A 21,770-nucleotide genomic window follows, 5' to 3' on the forward strand; every position below is an offset into this window, starting at 1 on the left:
GAAACGTTAACGCCATTTTTTTTTCTCTGATCACTCTAAAAGTTTCCTTTTTCCACTGTTCCACGGGCCCGCGAGAGGATAAATACGACCCTGGACATAAAAGTACTAAGCAACTATGAGAGAGTTTCAAGCAGATAAAGATCGGTTGAGTAGAATGTTCCTCATTATAATAATATTACTGTAAGTTATAAACATAATAAATATCCATCAATAGTCAACGTCACATAAAACTATGTTTGAGGGTACTTTTCCTTGACGCAACGTAATGAAACTATTGATCTGAACCTATGGTTGACCTTCTCTATCTTATCTAATGCTTTTTGTTATCAAAGATTCCCTTGTTTCCTTGGTGGCGACAATTTGAAGTGAATAGTCTTAAATTACACAGGATGAAATCTGATCAATAAATGAATTTCTCATCAATAAAGATTAAAAAAGAAAAAAGGGAAAATCGGTTATGTGATTATGTCTCAGTAATTCATTACATCATTCGCTTTTAATTGCAGAACGAATTAAAAGTTATATTCTTTTCACGTGACGATAATTTATAATAAGCATAAACACGCATAAATCGGTGAGTGTACCCACTTTTATCTATTGAAATGGCTATAGGTACATATAGGGCTGCCATCTCGAATTTCGTCAAACCCGGACAAAGGTTGAAAAAAACCCGGACATTTGTGAGAAGACCTAATTTTCATTTGGTCCGGGTTTTCCCCGGACACTTTTTCAAACCCCGGCCGGACGGCCCCCGAACGGTCTCCAAACGAGGACAAATCCGGGGAAACCCGGGCGGATGGCAGCCCTAGGTACATATGACAATAATGATGAAATCTTTTTGACCTTTTTATAATCGTCTGTACCTACATTATATTCATAGACAAGACCGTCTACCGATTCGATCTACTATCCGAAAATATCGAAATTAATATCGAAAAATGTAGGTACTTAATAAACTAATTAACAAACGCAAAGTATATCAAATCCGTCACGTTTTCAGCCAGTTATCAGTGTTGTGGTTTTGTTATCAATCACGTGCCTGATGAGTAGGTATTATTGAAAACATTATGTTACAATATCGATTATTATGTTATGTTTTTTCCGATTGACCATTGGTCGATTTGGGCGGAGTTTTTTTTTGCAGGTTCCGAACCATTATTTAGAAAGTGAGCAAAAAAATCACGTTTGTTGTATGGGAGCCCCCCAAAATATTAATTTTATTCTAGTTTTCAGTATTTGTTGTTATAGCGGCAACAGAAATACATCATCTCTAAAAATTTCAACTCTCTAACTATCACGGTTCATGAGATACAGCCTGGTGACAGACGGACGGACGGAAGCACAGAGGAGCGAAAACAGTAGGGTCCCGTTTTAACCTTTGGCTACGGAACCCTAAAAAACACGAAATCCTCATTTTGGTTTTGGTTGGCCGTTCCCGAGATGACCCACTGACCTAAAAAAAAAAATTGCAAAACAAACATTGAGAACAAACTTCTGGGTTGCTTCAAGTCACGTGGTCGGGCCTTTTGCTGATACAATATTAATAGAGAAATAAATGTCTATCAGAAGTGCGAGCTAGAATGGTACGAAAGCTGTAAAGTGCCCCGTTATGTCGGTAGTTCGTAATTTTATGCCCACCCGTACTTTCCAGAGGTGATATCGTTTTAGTAAATGTTGTAAAACCTGCTTCGGAAATGGCTGGATGATAAAATGACTATTGTGCCGTTGAAGAAGCGTGAAAATGTTATGGTTATGGTCTATACTCGTAGATATCATAGACTCTCTATATGGTCTTCACGTATATTGAGATAAACATGTAGTTTATAAGCATTTTGAGTGGGATTATTTATTTTTGGTTCGATTTTGGTCTGAAGTTAGATTTATATGGAAACAGCTACTACCTAATCCTCTTCAAACTAAGCCAACAAATGGACAACACATACTTTGCGGTCAGTCATGTGCGTAAACATTTTCAACGGATGGTTTACCGTAAACTATGCTTAGACAAGAGGAAAAATCTAAATCGACTACAAAAGCGAATGTTCATGCCGTCTGATGCCTGTAGCACACCTCCGCTGCGAAACCCAAAGGGCGAAACCGCCACAGTTTCGCTGTGAGTTGTGAGTTGTTGGGCGGCGAAACAATAGCGAAATTCCCTGCTCTAACGTACAAAACAGACTATGATGTTGTCTCTTTCTAACATGATTTCGCTCATTTGCTTAGGCGCCGTCTACATCTCCGCCCGTTGTCCGCCATTTTGGAGCGGTTCCGCGTGTATCTCGGACGCGTCTGTAGCAATCGACAATTTTTATGAGCGAAATAGGAACAATGGATTTGGAATTTACTGAATTTTTAAAGTAGGCGACCACAGTAAGATTAGTTCCTCCTCTGACTCCGAAAGCGACGACATTTTCTTTCGATTCTTATTTCTCAACTGTTCTAGTTTTAGGTTTCGTTCTGTTTCGCTATTATAGTTTCGCTCAAGTGTAGTACTGTTGCACAGCGAAACTCACGCAGCGGTTACGCAGTTGTTGTTTCGCAGCGGAGGTGTGCTACAGGCATGAAAGGGTAGACTCTGAAGAGGGAAGCTATCGATCCTCTGACAAGGCCCTCATAATTCACATTATTGTCAGGAGTGCTCAAACTATCCCGTATTCCCGTATTGATCGATTTGACTTACGAGGCCAAATGTGTGCATAGGTAGGGCATCGTTCTCAATATTCTAACACCTCTGTCTTCTATTTTGATTCTTGACGAGGTATTAACTTCGTAAGTTACGAATCAGGGACTTTTCCGTAGAAATCTCTATATTGCTTTGGGATTTGAACTTCTTCTAAAAGTTATAGTAATTATAACGAGGGCATTTTCAGAACACAATAAAAATTCAGCGCCGAAGTAAAATATCTGTTCTATGTTATAATTGTTGTATGTGATAATGCGTAGAAGCGCCCTTTTCTCTGCACTTTGAACGTAGACGGAAATAAATAACAAACGTCATTGATAACAACTTTGTTTTGTTGTAATTAGCCGCAACTTGTTTACATCTAATATTGTAATAAGTGTTTGGTAAATAGAACGCCATAAACATTCTATAGAGCGCCTTAAAGATGATTTATCGTTCAATTTGGTTACTCAACTCTGGTTATCAATAAAAATTAGGCCGTTGATAAAGACATACCTAAGATAGACCGATTATAAAAAAAAACACGTGTTAGTTGTAACAAATAACAACACATTAGTAGTTTTGATTATAATATTGCTGAAATATCCTTATTTCTTAACACATGATTTGATATTCGTGGGTAATAATCTATTTCCAGTGCCGGATTAAGCAAGCCTATTCTAGCAACCGTTGCAAGAATAGGGCAGGCCCCTTAAGTCCTTAAAAATAGCAAATACTCATCACCTAACCTATTGTGACGAATAGCGAACAAAGAAGTCGGTTTAGTAGTGTAGGGACCCCCTAAGCCCTGTATGTTAGTCCCTCGTCAGCGCAGAGCCCGAAGCAATAGCTAATCTTGCTATCTAGTCAATCTGCCACTAATTTTCAGTCAGGCTTAGTTCGTAATGCACAAATTGACAGTACAGATGGCATATTTCGTATTGTTAATGAATTTAATTAATTAACCTCGTTTTAGGTCGCTCAGAACTGGGTTAACATGATAATAGCAATGCTGGTTAAGACAATAGGAGTATGGATGCAGATATAGGTACCTTGCAGTATGTGTATTATGCAGCTGTTTATGCAATCGCTACATGAGAGAACTACCTGTTTCCGCGGTTTCTGGTGTCCTATGCCATAAAGAGTATCATTTATGTTATTCTTAGGTATAAGCTACATATTATATTACTTCAAAGTTTCATCAAAATCCCCTTTGCAGTATTTGTGCGATAGAGAAAACATCCGCAGATCCATCCATCTTACGTTTCTAACATCGAACCCTTCTTAATACAAAAATAACTTGCGATTGCGATTGCTGAACCAGTAAGACGTCGAAATGACAGCTTTTATCCTGGTAGGAACGTCAAACCCTGCTTTCAGGAAGTGGCTGAAACCCGTATGCCGTGGAAAAAAAACAATACATACCTCCTACAGTCTATTTCGTCTCTTTGGATCATGAATTTGTAAATAGCGTTTCCTCTGTTATGTCTGAGGAAAGATAAAATGTACATACACATTGTACTTGTTTGGCACTTTTGTAACAATGCGGAAATTCTTATCTATTTCCTGCATGCTTTTTCGATATCTCGACCTTCCTAAATAACTGTGTCATCTATGTTTTGGAGATAAACCATTTGGATGTTTTATTTGACCCAATATACAGCATTCCACCGAAGTTTTGCGTCAAACATTTTTCCGAAGTATTTTTCGGATCGACCCAGATTACTGAAAATATTTATTTTGGTTCCCGACGTCAAAGCCGCAAAATTGATTGACCTCGGGATAATAATTAGAAAAGAGCAAACAATAAAACGTTAAAAGCTGGTACCTAATTAATTTGCTGACAAAATTATCTATTATATTTGCTGTTATTTCATGTTTTTCTATCTTTTTGAGTAAGTAGGTTCTGCTGATACTATTCCCTCAGGGTCTCACTGGTATAAGGCTGTATACCAAATTGAAATCGGTTCAATAGTTTTAACGGTAAATGCGATTTTTTTTATTATTTCTTTTCACGGAAAATTGCAACAATAAAATTATTAATCGATCAGCATTATTGTATGTACGTAATTTTTGTTAACATTTAATACGGTTATAAAGAAACATGTTTTGATTAAAACTTTTTGGATGGACGCCATATTATACCTACGCACGTACTTCCTTAGTGTAATGGCTACTTACGTATTTTCATACCTATCCAATTCGAATTAAATTATTTCCCAACTTTCGAAATGACAACAAGAGCCAAAGAGGGGAACATTTTTCATTTGTAATTAAGTACTCGGAATCTCAAACTTGCTGTGATTTTAAGGCGTTTACCGAGAACTTGGAATTTATTACAAAACTTCTTGTTATTGTAATTAAATAAATCCGTTTTAATTGTCTTGTTGTTAAGCAAAATATAACTAAACTTTACTTTGATCTGGTATATGGTGACCTTTAACCTTTCGCCTTCTAAGTTCTTTGTACTTTGTCCTTGAAAGTGTCTTCAGGTCGAGTCTTACATAACAAGGAGGTTCAATAGGTACTCCAATGTGTCGTCCATTTCTTATGTATAAAGTTTTTATGACCCCTTTTTATGAAGTAAAGGGAAATAAAAGTTTCAAGTACATCGATTTGTTACGTCCTACCTTGTAGAATACAGAATCATTATCATCGTATTAGGCAATTGGCATTTATTGCTGAACGTAGACCTCACCCATCGAACGCCAACCATCCGGTCATGGGCAGCGCGCATCCATCCCCTGGCCATAACTATGACATATAAATCCTGCAATAACTCCAGTAGGTTGGTCAGACTTTCTAGATGATACTTTTTAGTTGTATTCGTAAAAAATATTCTATCTAAATATCTATACTTACCTAGGTATACCTTCAGAGTACGGCCTCATCATAAAGTTACGGCTTATAGAGTGAAGGAGTTCTATGGCTTCTTGTCGTTCAATACGTAATTCGTGTGACGCGAACAACCGAATAATTATTTTCATAATGAAATGTAAATTGGAACTCTCTGTTGACGATCCCGTTGTGTTTATTTTGAACCCTCGCTGTCCCTGTGGGCTGGAAAACAAGATTAGAAAGTAGATAAAAGACCATTTGGGTAGGTGTTTTTTCTAAAGTGCATGTTTTTAGCAGTTTAAATAATATCCTTTGTCTTTCAGGTTTTATACGAGTACAAGAGAATATTACAATATCAAAAGTGCGTTCAGCATTTCAATTTCTCTATTCCATATTTATTTCTGTAGTGAAAGTTCAAGTATGGAGATAAACCAGTCGATATTCTAAAGTACTTGGTACTTTCAATATCTACCTGTTATTCCTTATCATTCCTTAATGATGGCAAAGGTTAACGTATTGCGTTAAGCCAAGAATTTATCTCATAAGAAGCCAACAATTTAGCTTCAAAAGGGGTCGTTGTCAGTCTAATTTTAATACATATTGAACCATTTATTTATCATAGAGGTTATACTACATGCATAACCTCGAGTAAATATTAGAAGTGGTCTTATTTTAATTTAGATTTTTATAAAAGAAAGTTCAGAGACTTGAGAAAGTGCGAAAAGAGGGGTCAGATCAGACCAGACCTATAGCAGATATCTGCACATGAAATCATCTATGTACAGTAAGACCTGACCTAAGCAACCTTTTGCAGCAACTTTTGTTGATTCACATTCATGACTAAAACGTGAGAAAACTGTCCAAATATGCACTTACTTTACCCACTTGTATAAAATACGCGTCTGCAGTTTCTATTTTTAAAACTGCCAGCTAGAAGTGGTCGCCACGGTCGCCCACTTAAAGCTTATCTAACCGTAGCAAACACGTGTGGTGTAAACAGTTATCTCATCTTTGTTTGTGACATAACATTTTAGGTAATTCTATGAGTATTACGGTGACAAATGTGGATATTTCGTTCTTTCAAGCAGCTAGCCCTTTGACTAAACAACGCCATTCAATAAACGTGTAACTAAACGTAGATTAGGTGATTTATTGATTGCAATGTTCAACACTACAACTAGATGACGCTAAACCAACGGGTTTTTTTACATTTCAGCCAGCTACTTCTTTTTTGAGCACCTCAACTTTCAGCTCTTCTCAAATCGCTGTTACCTAGCTGCCTTATGAATTTATATTAATCCTATCCATCTATATTCTATGTTTGTTTGGCATACGAAATCAAACTAAGATTAGCGGGAGGACTCTCCCTAAGTTCTCACATCCGAACTAATTCTTCTTTTCATATTATTTAGTCAAGTGATGCTCCGATTATTTATTTAATGTATGAAGCCTTCGTTCGTATATTAGCTTGCATAATAGTAGATATACTTTCACTTTAGGCCTCGGTCTCGTGTTTGGCACACTTCGAATGTTTACCGAGTCGAACCTTACGCTGTGCTGTGTGCCAAATTTCGTTACAACACTCGCTACGCTATCAACATATTGATGTGGTTGTCTCTATTTTGGAGCAGTTCCATGACTGTGGGGGTGTGGCCCCCTTTTATCGTAGAATTCGTAGATGCAAAGAGATGAACTGAGGGTTCCTAATTCAACTGTAACGTAACTGTCGTCTGAAAACATGGTCTTACCATATTTAATTTGTGGTCTTACCACAAAAAAAACCCCCGACCCAAAAAAAGTACGCAATAATTTTGACAGAAGGTAAAAACGCTGAACCCTATAAAAAAGCATAAAATAACTTTTAACACTACGTAAGTACCAACTAAAGCATGTCAGACTAAACTAAATTTTGTCGTGTCGGGGGACCGCTCTAATTCATTACTATAGATACGTGTTTTTTTTATACAAATGTTGTAATTAGGTAGGTATCATTTAATTTATGTAAGTATTTTTGAAGGTAAAAAGCGGTCCCCCGACATGTCAAAATTTAGTTTAGTCTGACATGCTTTAGTTGGTACTTACGTAGTGTTAAAAGTTATTTTATGCTTTTTTATAGGGTTCAGCGTTTTTACCTTCTGTCAAAATTATTGCGTACTTTTTTTGGGTCGGGGGTTTTTTTAAATTTATAATTTAATTTTATTTCATGCTTTTTGAAGGATCTCCTTAATTTTTCCTTCTTTCGTTTAATTTCTTTTATCTTAAGATGGGGTCGCTATATGCGATCTCAGCCAATGGAAGCTGTTTAACAATCCTCATGACAAACTGGCTCTGGGAGAATTGCACAGATTGAGAAACAATAAAGATTAACCTTTGGTCATTCTAGATTTTCAGTAAAAATATAAATCGGTTTATCCGTTTCATTCCGGCATTCCAGGGTTTCATCCGCCACATCCCATTTCCAGCATCAGGTTCTCGTCAATCAGAAACATGAAGAGAACTCGTCAAGACAAATTCAACGAGCCGAAACTCGATGGGTTTCCTAAAAGGCAGTTCAGGGTTACGTCTCCTACCTTCGTGCCCTACCAGCAGACCAGCTCAGTGGTTCCAGAAGACATTAGTGTTTCAAATTTCAGGTCCCACATATGCTTGCAAGTAAACTGAGCGTGTAACATTCCTATCACACCTAACAATCGAGCTGATGACCTTGAAGACCTGAACCGATTTCCACCAAACATAGCTAAGAACACTCCCGACTGACATACCTTTTAAACAAAAAAAACCGCATTATAATCGGATCATCCGTTTGGGAGCTACGATGCCACATACACACACACACACACACACACACAGACACGTCAAACTTATAACACCCCGTCGTTTTTGCGTCGGGGGTTAATAACACCCCGTCGTTTTTGCGTCGGGGGTTAAAAAGAGTGCAAGATAGACGAAGCGTATGCTTAACTAGTAGTACCTATATTGATCAGTCGGTTTCACTGGCATCACGATCGCTTTCTGTTTTTCTAGATTCTATCTCGAGAGTGGTCTATTTCCAATCCTCGAGTTTACAGCTCTTTCCATCTTATGTATGTATTTCTAAGGACGTGAGGAGAGTTGTAGAAATAATGGAAAAGGGATAATTTGCTGAGAATGCGAAAGTGTCTGACGGACGCCAGGACTTCTGAGCCATTTTTTGATACACTGGTAGTCTAGCTGTAACTTGAGAAAGGACAGGCTACTTTTTATACAGATGTGGGGAACAATTCCCTCGGGACACGGGAAGAACTGCTGAAAACAGTTAGTAATTATACTTGTACCTACTATTGTCTATTGACTCACATTGAGTCGACCGAACCATTATCAGCTATGATGCAATTAGGCCTAAAATAGAACATTTTATACCTACTACCGATTAACTTGTCTGTGCCCAGTCTAATAATCACTAATGTGATCGTTTCTGACTTATTTACCTATTAAGTGGTTCCAAATAGTTTTATTCCACGATAATAGAAAATGTACTGACTACTAGCATAAATCAAACGCTGCTAAAAACAGGTTATGCAGATGCAAATGTAATTACACTGCAGAACGGTTGCAGCCAATTTCCATTGAATTTGCTTAGAACTGTAGGTATCTACTTATAAATCTGAAAGTTAGTCACATAACCCAGACTTATAGCTCCAGTCTAGCATTCAAAACCTAGATTCAAAAGTCCTTGAACAATAAGAAGAGTCCTAGTGTTAAGAAACTGAACAAGTTATTCCGTTTGCAACCTTAATGCATTGTGTTAGAGTGCATTATGCTTATCCTCTGTTTTCTCCATTTTGTATGGCGTCATGGCCTAGCTGTCAAGTGCTTAATTGTTTAATGGTGTTACTCAACATGGAGTTCCATTCTTTTGAGGTTATTTTACCATGTACGTGGTTTTATCGCATCATGATATAACGAGGGAACTTTCTAGAAATAGTCATATTGTAGGGCTTTCTATTCTTTCATGGAAATAGACTGACAGTCTAACCTTGAAAGTAAATAGGTCTAATCGTTTCTACGAAAATGGAACTTGAATATTTAATACTGAAATGTGTCACGTGTTATCAAGATTATGGCATGCTAACGAATACTTTATTATTCTAGTGTTTCACAACGTTACTAATTAACTGTTTTAAAATATGTATTGTAAATTTTTCATAATACTGTACTTGGAATGTATGATCGATCAATAAAGAAAAAAATATAGGTAATAATCTTGAACACTTGTTTGTTGCAATAGGTACCTCTACCTGCTGTCTCAGTCTGTTTATTTACTAATATAACTGAGTACCTGAATCTGTATGTTTTGATGTTTCTCTAATTTAGTAGACCTTGGAACCACATTAACAATTTGTATTCCTTTTTATTCGTAGACAGTCGGTTGAGCATTTAGACCTTAATTAAATATCGATCGATCGGCACAGTCATAGTAAGGTAATATTAATTAGAGGTATATAAATTGTTTATTATATATATTAGGAAAATATGTTCAGTAGGTACGTAGGTAAGCCCTGGTTAGTACTTACCTTTTGAAAATCGCTTATGTGTAGAATTTGAGATACTTACCGAATACTCATGGCGATGGCGATTAGTATTAGATCGTAACCCAACGGCATTCATAAAAAAATGAAGGTATAGGTAGATTGCAAACATAAAAACCTGGAAAAGCGATATTTTTTTTATTGCGAAAAGGAAAATATATCGGCTAATTGGTATGCAATGCAATTTCCCGCGGCTTGTTTTGTATTGCAACTATGAACTGTTACATTTGCCTAACCTATCCTTCAGGAAATCGTGAACCAGATTTTTTTAAGGCTTGAAAGCTCATACCTATCTATCTACAGTGGACCCCCGGTAATCTGAAAATCATTTTGTAGGGCAGTGTCGTACTACACACTGGACATAAGGGGGCAACATTCTGTCGACTCAGAAAATCGCGCGAATCACTGTGCAGAATCAAATTAACTAAATTGTCATTAACTACGGCAGAGAGAAGAAAAATAAATAAATGAGTAGAGTAATAAACAAACGTCGTTTTCAGCAGCTAAGATGCTTTAGCGAATTCTCTTCTCTAAGTGGAGATACCACTGGAGCGGTTTGTAGACGGATAAGAATTATGTGTTTTTCCGCGTCCCGCGTCGCCGCCCACATAGATTACGTAGGTTACCTAGTAAAGTCTAGTGCAGAAGGTCCACTCAGTGTTGTTGGAGAAAAATATGTTCGTAATAAAAAAATTCCTTTTTGATCCTTAATTGATGCTTCATTTTGAACAATTATATTATTTCTTCGAGTCTGTGAAGTTAAAAATAAAAATTATGCTAATAAATGCTCATGGTTGCGCGCGTCTTAAGATGTCCATTGGGAGTGATTTTTGAAGATACATATGACCCGGTTCATGAACGAAGTTATTCTTCTGCCTTTGTCCAGTTATTTTGTAAATAAATGTGTGATACAACAGCGGTACTGCGCGTCGCTTCGGATCGATGTATGTAGTTCAAGGTTTTAATAGATCGTGTTTGTATTGTCAGGCTAGGACTTTCATTAGGACAGCTCTTGTTTTGATGATGAAAGCTAATGTTTTTGGTATTATTTTGGTACCTATAGATGTTTTATGTAGGAAAAGCGGGTGAGAGACTTGTGTGGGTCGACTCGGTCACTGCTGTGCGTTCCTGAGTTACTAACTGAGAAAACAACTATGGCTGAGCCGCTTTCTTGATATATGTAGAACATCTTCAACACAAAGAACCAGCTTCAAATACTCAGAATTATTATTAAGGAAAAAGACAATGAGAAACTCGCAGAGAATTATAAATACTCACACTAATTGCTTTATAAACATAATTAAGTGTCAAATAATTAGAACAAGGAGGAAATGGTTTGATGTTACTGACGCGAAGAAACCTTATGCAGTGAAAAGGTCGTGAGCTATGTCGTTATAATTGTATTGGTCTTTGTTAATTGTTTATATCTTGCGTAAGAATAATGTTAAACATAAGTAATGCCATGCTCGTGTACCTACAAATAAATACACCATGCAAATGCATCGGTGTGCGTGCATAATTGCGGTGGTCGTCATTCGCTGTTTCTACTGCGTTGAGTGGAAAATTAATTTTCAACTATTGCATTGTGGGTTTATTTTATATTTTTGTGAATTTGCTTAAATATATGGCTTTTGGTGGATTTCTTTAATGTATTGTATCTGTTGATTTGCTTTGCTTATTAGAGTTAGAATTTCAACTTTCGCGAAAATAATGTCTTTAATTCCAATCTCTAGAGAGTGAAGGGATTAGAAGGGACTTCTTAGTCTGATCTGGGTAGCCTTTTGATTTTAATGAGTTAGTAAAAAAGACTAAGACCCTTTTTATAGTGTCATGAAGAGTAAAAGTGTGTAGGTCAACTGCATCCCTGTGAAAGATAATTAAGAATAAACTTATGCATTTGCGCTATACAAATTATGACGAAAGGAAAAAATGTTATACAAAGTGCTGAAGTTTGGTTAAGCTTGCATAATTTAACCTCATCATATCAAATTGGAATTTCAGCTCCAAAATATTCTTAATGCTAATACCAAAAAATGTTATTCATAACACTGCTACGTAAATGGAAATTACGTGGGTACTACAAAACCTGCTTGCTTATCATGTTTTTTATTGAAAAAGACAAAATAACCTTCAAAGGTTAACGGTTGAACCCTCTCAAATAACTATGACCCTGACTTCGCCCTTGTGAATTAAACTGACTGGATTCATTCAACTTTGGATATTATATTCAGTACAGAAAGATAAACAGTTTACTTATTTATGGAATTCCATAAAAAAGTTACATGACTTAACAAGAAGGATCAATAATGTAGTGTAGTGTTATTTATGTCTTCACTTTCAGCAATTTTTATGTATATATTCATAACTAGCTGTGAAAGTGCTGCCCATTGGTCAAATCGGCGATCCGACAACTGATAATGATTCGGTTAAAGTTATGGTTACATGGAGCAACTCACCGTTAGCAACTAAGCAAAGAAAGGTAAAAAAAAACCTGTCATCCCTTTCAAACGTTATAGCAGAGAGTGGCAGATAAACGTCAGAAAGCTTTCCTTAAAGGTATTCGTGTCTAAAATGATTGATGTTGATTTTCTTTGCAACAAAAAACGCTGGCCATTTCACAATTTAAGAATCAGCCCAATCACCAGACAACTGTAATGTAATTTGTGAGTTACCTACAGTAACATCGTTGCGTTATTTTCGTTGCATTCGTTTTCATAGTTTCATACATTATTACTGTTCGGCTGCACGCGACGCGAAATTGGTCTGACCGAAATACGCCGTCCGCTAAAACGAAATGAGGTTTCTCGATGTATGTCCCCTTGGCTATGCCTAGTTTATATAGCTATAGCTACAGTGATTATCTAGCCTAGAGGCCTCGTAAATTTTCGTCGTCTCATCTACCTTTGTAGGCTAAAAATCAGCACCTGTATAAAAGTATTTCTATTTTGACTTTGACACCTGTCTTCATTTCGTTGTGAGCAGCCCATGCTTCTCATTTACTCTTATATACCAAGAGCATTTATCCTGGGGGGTCCTTTTCGTTTATCACGTATTGGTAAGAATGTTAGTTTATTCCGTATATCCAAAAATACATCCATTTTAAAAATAGATACGAAAGCCTAACATAAGTGTTATCTAGTCTACTGTATCCGTATTAGTATGTGGTATCTAACTGGGTTGCGATACCCTATCATCAACTATAAAATGCTGCTCTGCACGGAAAACCCGCCTGCTATTTCAGTTTCTAGCCATTTGCGACAAGTTAAACAGCAGCACATCAAAGAAAAGTTTTTATAGTCCCGTATCACACACGTGAAAGTTGGATGAGACAATTATTTTTAGATCGTCCGATGCTCTTCTGTGCTCATCGGCGTAATAGATGATTTGAAAATAAAACCTTTTTGAACCTAAAAGTATTGAAAGACTAATTTTTAGTAGACATGAAGCTAAAATCAACCTTTTAGCAAAACGCATTACGATTGAGGATAATAGGGCAATAAGCATTTGCAGAAAATAAAGTCTGTTGTAATTTCCTTTCGCAAAAATATCAGAATGAATAATTTCTCACGAACAGCAGAATGGCGTTGGAGAATTACATCACATTTCTTGCGTCTGTCTTATTTACAATGTTGAGATACAGAACGCTGATGAGCTCAAGTAGTGATCGTATTTTAATTTTATTAGTCGTAGATAGGGCAATGCGACTGACAGCCACGTGATTTACTGTGGCCCTGATAATCTTGAACTGTAAAGGTTAATTGTGAGTTTTTCGTACAGAGCGTTTACCCAATGTCTCACACATGTCTCTATTAATACACCTCTATTGGTATGCACAGACTGAGTGCCACCACGTGCTGCGTAACGGTAAAAATACTAAATATACACAAGTAGGAAGTTTCGTCCATCGACCGTCTACACTGTACATTGCTGCTTCAGAATAGAGGTAGAGTATAAATAAGGGGACATTACCGTCAGTGTATCTGAAGCGTGAAGTCAGTGTCGACGGTCAGACTGTTTTGTTTATAAAAACGTGAGTCGTGAGACACGTGACAGGATGTCATTGGATGTGTCTTGTGCAGGCAAAAAGCAGAATTTCTACTCGGCCTAAATTATTAAACTTGCTTTATTCTTCAGTCATTAGTTTATAAATAACCTTATGGATTTTAATATTTTTACATTTTAATGTATTAAAATTGAAAAGGTTTTCTTTCTTATCTCAATATGATTGCTTTGACTAGTTAAAGAAAATGGTTGAATAATCTGCTTGATTATACATATTTATCTTTCAGAATTTTCCATTACCTTTAACTGTCTTGACTCGCGCTCAGAGGGTTTCGATCGAAAGGGTCAAAGTCCGTTGTAAATTATTATTTTCAATATTACAATAGGAGCTTTTTTTATATACCTACCTTGCTTTTATCACTGATCCATATCTACCCAATAAACAGACAGCACTATAAGTACCAAATAAATAATATATTTATTGTCTGAGTGTTATAGTTGTACGGAGTGGGCATTCTGCGCTTGTAACTTTGCAATGCGATCAGTCCGTGCGTGGGTAATGTAATGTCATAACGTGGTATGGTATCGTATTGTCCGGTTAGCAGCGTGGAGCAGATAAACAGATTCTCGTACTCTCGTGATCTCTGAGATAGAATGACATTCCATTTTACCCGACTGTCCAGAAGTGTTATGTTTTATAGAGTAAATACCTGTCTAAAGCGTAACATTAGTCATTATGTAGTATAGGGAAATCGCAGATAGTGATAATAGCACACCCAAGGGAGTACACAAGGGGGTTTTACGTTCATAGAATAGAATTCTCAATATAATAATAAGAGATAGACTTTCGATTCAGGTTAATTATCTATTATACCCGACCTTACCCTTGTAAGTTACTTCCGTAATAATTACATATCTTCTGTAAGGTTACTGTAAGGCCGACCTAATCAATAATAGTCTGAAATCGATATGTAATGCAGGTAGCTTATAATTTGAAAGCATAGCTTTTAGGTCATAGTTAATGTGTTCTAGACTTTTCCATCGCGTGATCGGCCCCGTTACGATAGGTACAATAACAATAAACTGTTTAGCGATTTCGTGAACGTTTCGATTCACCTACATATTATTGGGTTTAGCTGTCTACCTAGTTAAAAATATCCTTAGGAAAAATAAGCACTAACTTACGTTGACGTCCATAGGGAACTACGTTCCGCATATGGATAAAAAGTGCCCTATGTTCATCATCTGCCTAGCCTTTTCCCATCCTATGTTGGGGTCGGCTTCCATTCTAACCGGATGCAGCTGAGTACTACAGTTTTATAAGGAGCGATAATGCGATTCCTATGTGACCTCATCAACCCAGTCACCTGTGCAACCCAATATTCTCTACATACATATGTTCTGTTCTTAATGCTGACAAGTTTGATGAAAACTAAGTCTAACCGGATGCTTTCAATATTCTCAAAGCTTAACTTGGAAAAATTGTGTATCCATGCATGATAGAAACAACGAATCACAGCCTGGCCAACTCGTTAGTGACACTTCCATGGTCACGCGGGGAGCGGGACATACGCAGCGAGGGTGATTACAGGTGCGTGCGGGATTATGACAGCTGTCAAGACCGTCCTTTGTGTTACATCATTTACACTCTACAGCGGGCCAGGCTGTAAAAATGTGTGATTGTATTTATTGCTCGTCATATAAAAGATTGTATTTTTCATGTTGTTATGCAATATTGTACAAGAATTCCATAGTTCATCTCTTATCAAACTGTTATAGTTGTTGTAGGTAAATGGTTTATGTAACGTTATTCGCTACTTAAACCTATTTGTTCTTGGAAGAAAGTGCCATAAACTGCTCTAACCATTATTAGAAAAAGTGTATTAGAACAATGATAAACAAAGACAAAGGCAAGACAAATGTATATCAATGGCACTAACACACTTTGGCAATCGAGGATTCTGCGTTAAATATTCTTGGTGGCTCATTCTCGTGTTACAATAATTATAGGTATGAACTGTATTTCCTTATTTCAAAGCCGTAATCGTCAAATTGATCGACAGCTTTCCGAAATCCGGGCTGAGTCAACAAAAGCATGGTGTACCTACGAAGTTCGAAATTATAGGTTCACCTTTATGAATAACTTAGTAGTCAAACAATGGAATAATGAGAACCTACTATTGAAATTAGTAGTGTTTGGATTTCACGTGTAGATACGTATAGATAGATGGTTCAGTACCTATGTCCATATAATTTATGGAACCACTTTTTGTTACTACATGAAAGATTATTTATCTGAACACGTTTTAATAATTAAGTAGGTAAGTCTGCCGACTTCATTATCAGGTGAATAAATTACTTTTTTGGCGTCAAATGTAAAAAAGGTACTTATTACCTACCGTGCGGGTTTTTTACTCAGTTAAAAAAATCACTCCATTCTGACATTGTGTTGTAAAATGTAGAGAATAGCAGTAATCTGAAAGTTTTCTAAGACTCGCTTTTCGAATATGTATGTTACATAAACATGTATAAAACACGTGAGGACTTTACCCTCACGTGTTCGGTGAGATAAGAAAGCGGCAGTGGTTAGTCCAAACGGGGCCAGTGCATTGACCTAGTAATACTTGCAACGCCAACCAAATGGCTAGCTAACTATTTACTAGCATGCGGCAATCAGCCATGTGGGTTATTGCATCGGATCGCTATAGTTTGCCGTATTATGACCGATTTTTATTAATGAGAAACCATGTGTTTTGCTCACGGACGTTGTTTTAGCTTATTTGTCAACTCTCCCACACCTACTTTGATCTCGCCTGAAAAGTAATTTTAAGCGGGCGAGTCGGAAAGAACTTTTTTGTGAGCTCTATGTCTAAAAAATTACCTTCCCTAAATAAATGGTGGACTACCTACATGGCAGATCGCTCAACCATAACTTATTCCCTTCATATTACTTTACCATGAATGAAAAGAACAAAAGTTCACTTTCTTTAATATATTTTTTTTCCGAAACAGCTGTCTATTTTTTATTTACTTATTTAACAGAGCAGGTAGATGTCAGTCAGGTACCTGTTGTCAAAACCCGTTTCGGAGACAACATGTTATGTTACGATAATCGTCTTCTGCTTATTTGGTTCATACAAAATGTGACAGCTTTTTTGTCATTATAAGTAGTCCATGTATTAAAGGTCTTTAGAAAGAAGAAATAAATCCAACAATAGCAATTTAAAACTTATTTATCCGTGGAATCCAAGTTTGGAAATCTTTTGTGGCGTGGCAGGTCAATTAATATTAAAAAAGAAATAGTAAAAGCTAAAAAAAGTTACAGTAGGTACCTATGTCTTATGTACCATGCAGTGGCGGATTTACAAATTTGGCGCTAGTAGGCCATTCAATTTTTGCCGCCCCTAATGATTGTGAACTTAATGATATTTCTGTCAGTTACTAGATTATTTTTGCAACCCGCTATGTAAGGAAGAGTTTAATGTTGACCTAACAAGTTTATCTGACAGCGACTTAAAAGCGTAAACCTCTGTAACTTTTAAACGGCACAATTGATTTTCATGAAACTCGCCCGTAAAACACCTGTAATTAAAAAAAAAACGAAGATGAAATTGGTTCATTCGTTCGGGTACTATGATCAGAGGCGTACCTACGCCGCATCGGGCGGTACCCGTGGAGGACTACCTATTGAGCACCCCCCAAAAAAAAAAACTTAACATTACGACTAAAATTGTAATTGAAGTACTTTAAAATCGTGTAGAATATATCATACCACTGCAAAGTTATAAAGCGCTAACTAGTTTTATAAAAACCAATGTCAAGTAAAAAAGCCACGAGCGCAGCGAGCGCAAAATTTTTAAGTTTTAGAACAGTAAAGTACCAAAACGAGTTTTTAAAACCGGTCTAAAGCGAAAAAGTCGCGAGCGCAGCGAGCGCGAAATTTTTTAGTTTTGGGACATAAAAGTACCCAAACCAGTGTGAAAAAAAACCACTGCAAAGAGAAGAAGCGGCGAGCGTAGCGAGCGCAAAATTTGTGATTTTTGGGACGCAATGATACAGAAATTAGAAAAAAGTAACTGTCAAGTGAATCAAGTGAAGTCTTGGAACACAAAAATACTCAAACAAGTTTGAAAAAAAAACAATGTAAAGTGAAAGTTGCGAGCGCAGCGAGCGCGAAATTTTTTGAGTTTTGGGAAATTATTTATGACACAAAAGTCCTCCACCTCCTGAACAGCTTAGAAATCGTCAGCGTAGAGCGTCAGTTGTTTTTGCTACTACGGTGCTTTAACTTTTTGTTAGATTGGACTCAAAGAGCGCAGAATAAACCAGAAATTATGAAGAAACCGCGAGCGGAGCGAGCGGATTTTTCAATTTATTTTTATTGTAACGCTATTGGAATATTTTGAAATTCATGATCACATAAACCTAAGCATATATTACAGTGCGTTTATTAATCGTTTATTTATATATGGATTGTGTACTCGTATAATTATAAAAAAAAAACGGTAAAAAAAATCGCAAAATTTGCCGCCCCTCTAAATCTGCCGCCCTAGGCACTGGCCTACTTGGCCTATTGGTAAATCCGCCACTCACTGGTACCATGCCTTTGTTTGCATGTGCTAAAGTCATTTAATACTTATTCGTGATATGATATTTAGTGACTGCTACTGAACCTGCTAAACCACACTCTGATTTAGACTTTATTACAATTGAATAAGGTACATAATAGTTAGCAGTCAGTATGCGTCACAAGATTCCAGACTCAATTCATTTACTCCGCTAAATGGACTCTGTTACATAAGATAGGTCATAATACCAATTAGAAGCGTCTGTTGACCTACACATATAGTGTTACAATGGGTACCTATGATATACAGATAATATAGAGGAATCATTTTTTGTTTGTTTGAATGTAGGTACTCTAAAGGCTCCGAAATTAAGTAACCCATTTGAAAAAATCTTCACTGTTAGATAGCTGTACTCTTCTTGAGTAAAATAGGTTATATTTTATCCCGGGCAGTAGATCCCACGGGACGCGAGTGAAACCGCGGAAAAACGGCTACTCTATAATTTTATTAAAAAGTTTGTTGTAAATTACATAATTAAAAGGGAATTACTTAGTAAACTTACTAGCATTCTTGAAAAGGGCGTTGTTTTCCATTCCTAAAAACCTTTCAGGTACCCTTCCTAAAAACTCGTCATCATTGATTTTCATTACTTTTGTGTCTCCTTTCAGATTCGATGAAAAGGAAAGCATCTCAGGCGTCCAGCAGCTCAAGTCCTCGGTGCAGAAGGGCATCAGGGCGCGTCTGCTGGAGCTGTACCCTCACTTGGAGAACTACATCGACCAAGTGCTGCCTAAGAAGGATACCTTTAGAATTGTTAAATGGTACGTCTGAATAGAGATACATTTTAGATAAAGTTTAGATGCTTACTTATAACTGGTTTATCTATACCCCTCTGATAAACTGGGTGACTAGAGTCCAAAAAAATGTAATCAGGACATCTGGGAACCAGATCACCTGGGTGTTTTTAGGCAAAATTAGTGTAATTTTATCACCTCTGAATGAAATATCCCAGACTTTTTCCAGTCACACTAGTGGAGTTTGATCATCTACATAATATTTTGTGCTATAATTGTGGTATATAATTATGAAGTTACTCAAAATTTACTCAACTTGTGATTTTTAGACACACGAGCCTGTCTTGGCATTTTTATAAGACCATTGTTGTTGTATTCAATGCCTGTCTGCACATTGCCACATGTTCGTTCATTAATATTGTTTGTTTCTATTTCCAGCCACGACCACATCGAGATTATGGTGAACAGCGCAGGGGAGCTCCTCTTCTTCCGACAACGCGAGGGACCCTGGATGCCCACCCTCAAACTCTTGCACAAGTGTAAGAAAATATTTATATTATGCCCGCTTTTATAAATTACCCTGCGTCTGCGTCATTAGTAGTGGAAACTGAGGAACTTAAAAGGCCACTTAACATTTTGGCATATCAAGTCCCACTTGAAAGAGCGGTTATTGCTATGCCATGCACTTGTTACATAGCCTCGGGTTGTTTAATTACTGTAACGAAGTTTGAGAAATAATACAATTAACAAAGAACCAGTTGCACTTTAGCCCTGTGGCGACCTATGAATCATCGATAGATGGAAGGATATCATAACTTACGGCATTCAATTTAAGTAATGCTTCTTCATTGCATAGCCTAGTTTCAGCGTAACCATTAAAATCATATTAATGTACTAGCTTCCTACAGTCCCGTGGGACTACCTTGCGCATGCGGGTAAATGGGAAACTAACACTGAAATATTTTTACAAATCGGGCCAGTAGGTGTTATAACGCGTCCAAAAAACTTTTCAACTTATCTATTTGTCGAATTAATTCCTTCATTCTAATTTTCCAGATCCATTCTTCCTACCGATGCAGCAAGTCGACAAGGGTGCTATCCGCTTCGTGCTCAGTGGGGCTAACATCATGTGCCCGGGGCTCACGTCTCCGGGGGCTCGTATGAGTGACGTGGACAAGGGGCAAGTGGTTGCAGTCATGGCTGAGGGGAAGGAACATGCTCTAGCTGTGGGATGCACTGCGCTGTCTACTGATGATATGTGAGTATCTGCCAGTCAGTGACAGGCATTTAATAAGGCCTCCTCGATGGTCGAGTGGTTGCATGCACGACTGCTGTGCATGAGGGCTCGGGTTCGGGTTCGATTCCCGGGTCAGGCTGCAATGGCTTTGTGTGTTTTAGAAACTTTCACAGAGCAGCCCGGAGTCTGGAAATTAACATTTGTCCTGCGTATGATCTCTTTCCGATTGTGTCAGTTTGCTGTCCGATCGGGCTATGAGAGTCAAAGAATAGTGAGTGTACTTGTGTTTGCGCAAATGCTGGTGCACTGTTATAATATCCTGCAATATATGAGAACATCCATGGCCGAAATCGGCCTTGAACGCAATTACATTAAGAATTTAGGACATGCCTATTGTCATTTATTGAATTTATATAGTAAGGCAGACAAGCTGAAGACGATATAAAAAAAAATAAGTCACTGCTTATAATCACGAGATAGTTCTGAATTGGTGTATCATAATAAGAGTAAGAGAGGTAGGTAGGAACTAGTAACGGAAATCCAAGGTAACTAATTCCAAGGATCCTAGCTTTATGAAAATTGGCAGCTGTGTGTAGTTCCGATGACAATACAATAATATGGTACTGTCGAACTGTTTGGATGATAAGGCCAGAAGATATGAACTAGAACTTGATGATGGAACATCGTATCAAATACTGTGAATGGGGTTTTAAACTATCAATTTATTGTTTCAGAGCTAAAGTAAACAAAGGCGTGGGTATAGAAAACTGTCACTATCTCAACGACGGCCTGTGGCAGATGAAACCAGTGAAGTAATTCCAACTTGTTCCGATTGTGTATGCTTCTATGTAACTTAAAAAACTAAACTAACTAAATAAATATAAATCTCTAAAGGGATTCGTTGTTTTAATTCTTCTAGTTATTATATTACCTACCATAAATAAAGACATTTAGAATATAAAACACTAGCCGTTTTCCAGCGGTTTCATCCGCGTCCCGTGGGAACTACTGTCCGTACCGGGATAAAATACAGTCTGTTACTCGCAGATAATGTAGCTGCTCGAATAGCTCGCAGGTAGTCCGGTAGTTTTTGAGTTTACC

General features: G+C 37.2%; 1 protein-coding gene across 1 annotated transcript in view; it reads left to right on the plus strand.

The window, feature by feature from the left end:
- Positions 1–21,566, plus strand: part of LOC110374161 (malignant T-cell-amplified sequence 1 homolog) — a 33,835-nt gene extending 12,269 nt beyond the window's left edge. Inside the window, exons 2-5 of the mRNA XM_049841280.2 lie at positions 19,307–19,459; positions 19,871–19,971; positions 20,489–20,690; positions 21,404–21,566. Of these exons, the coding sequence (XP_049697237.1) occupies positions 19,307–19,459; positions 19,871–19,971; positions 20,489–20,690; positions 21,404–21,485 (538 nt within the window). The 3' untranslated portion in view covers positions 21,486–21,566. The remainder of the gene's footprint in view (positions 1–19,306; positions 19,460–19,870; positions 19,972–20,488; positions 20,691–21,403) is intronic.
- The last annotated feature ends 204 nt before the right edge of the window (positions 21,567–21,770 follow it).

This window comes from Helicoverpa armigera, chromosome 19 (assembly GCF_030705265.1).
Source record: "Helicoverpa armigera isolate CAAS_96S chromosome 19, ASM3070526v1, whole genome shotgun sequence".
Lineage (NCBI taxonomy): Eukaryota > Metazoa > Arthropoda > Insecta > Lepidoptera > Noctuidae > Helicoverpa > Helicoverpa armigera.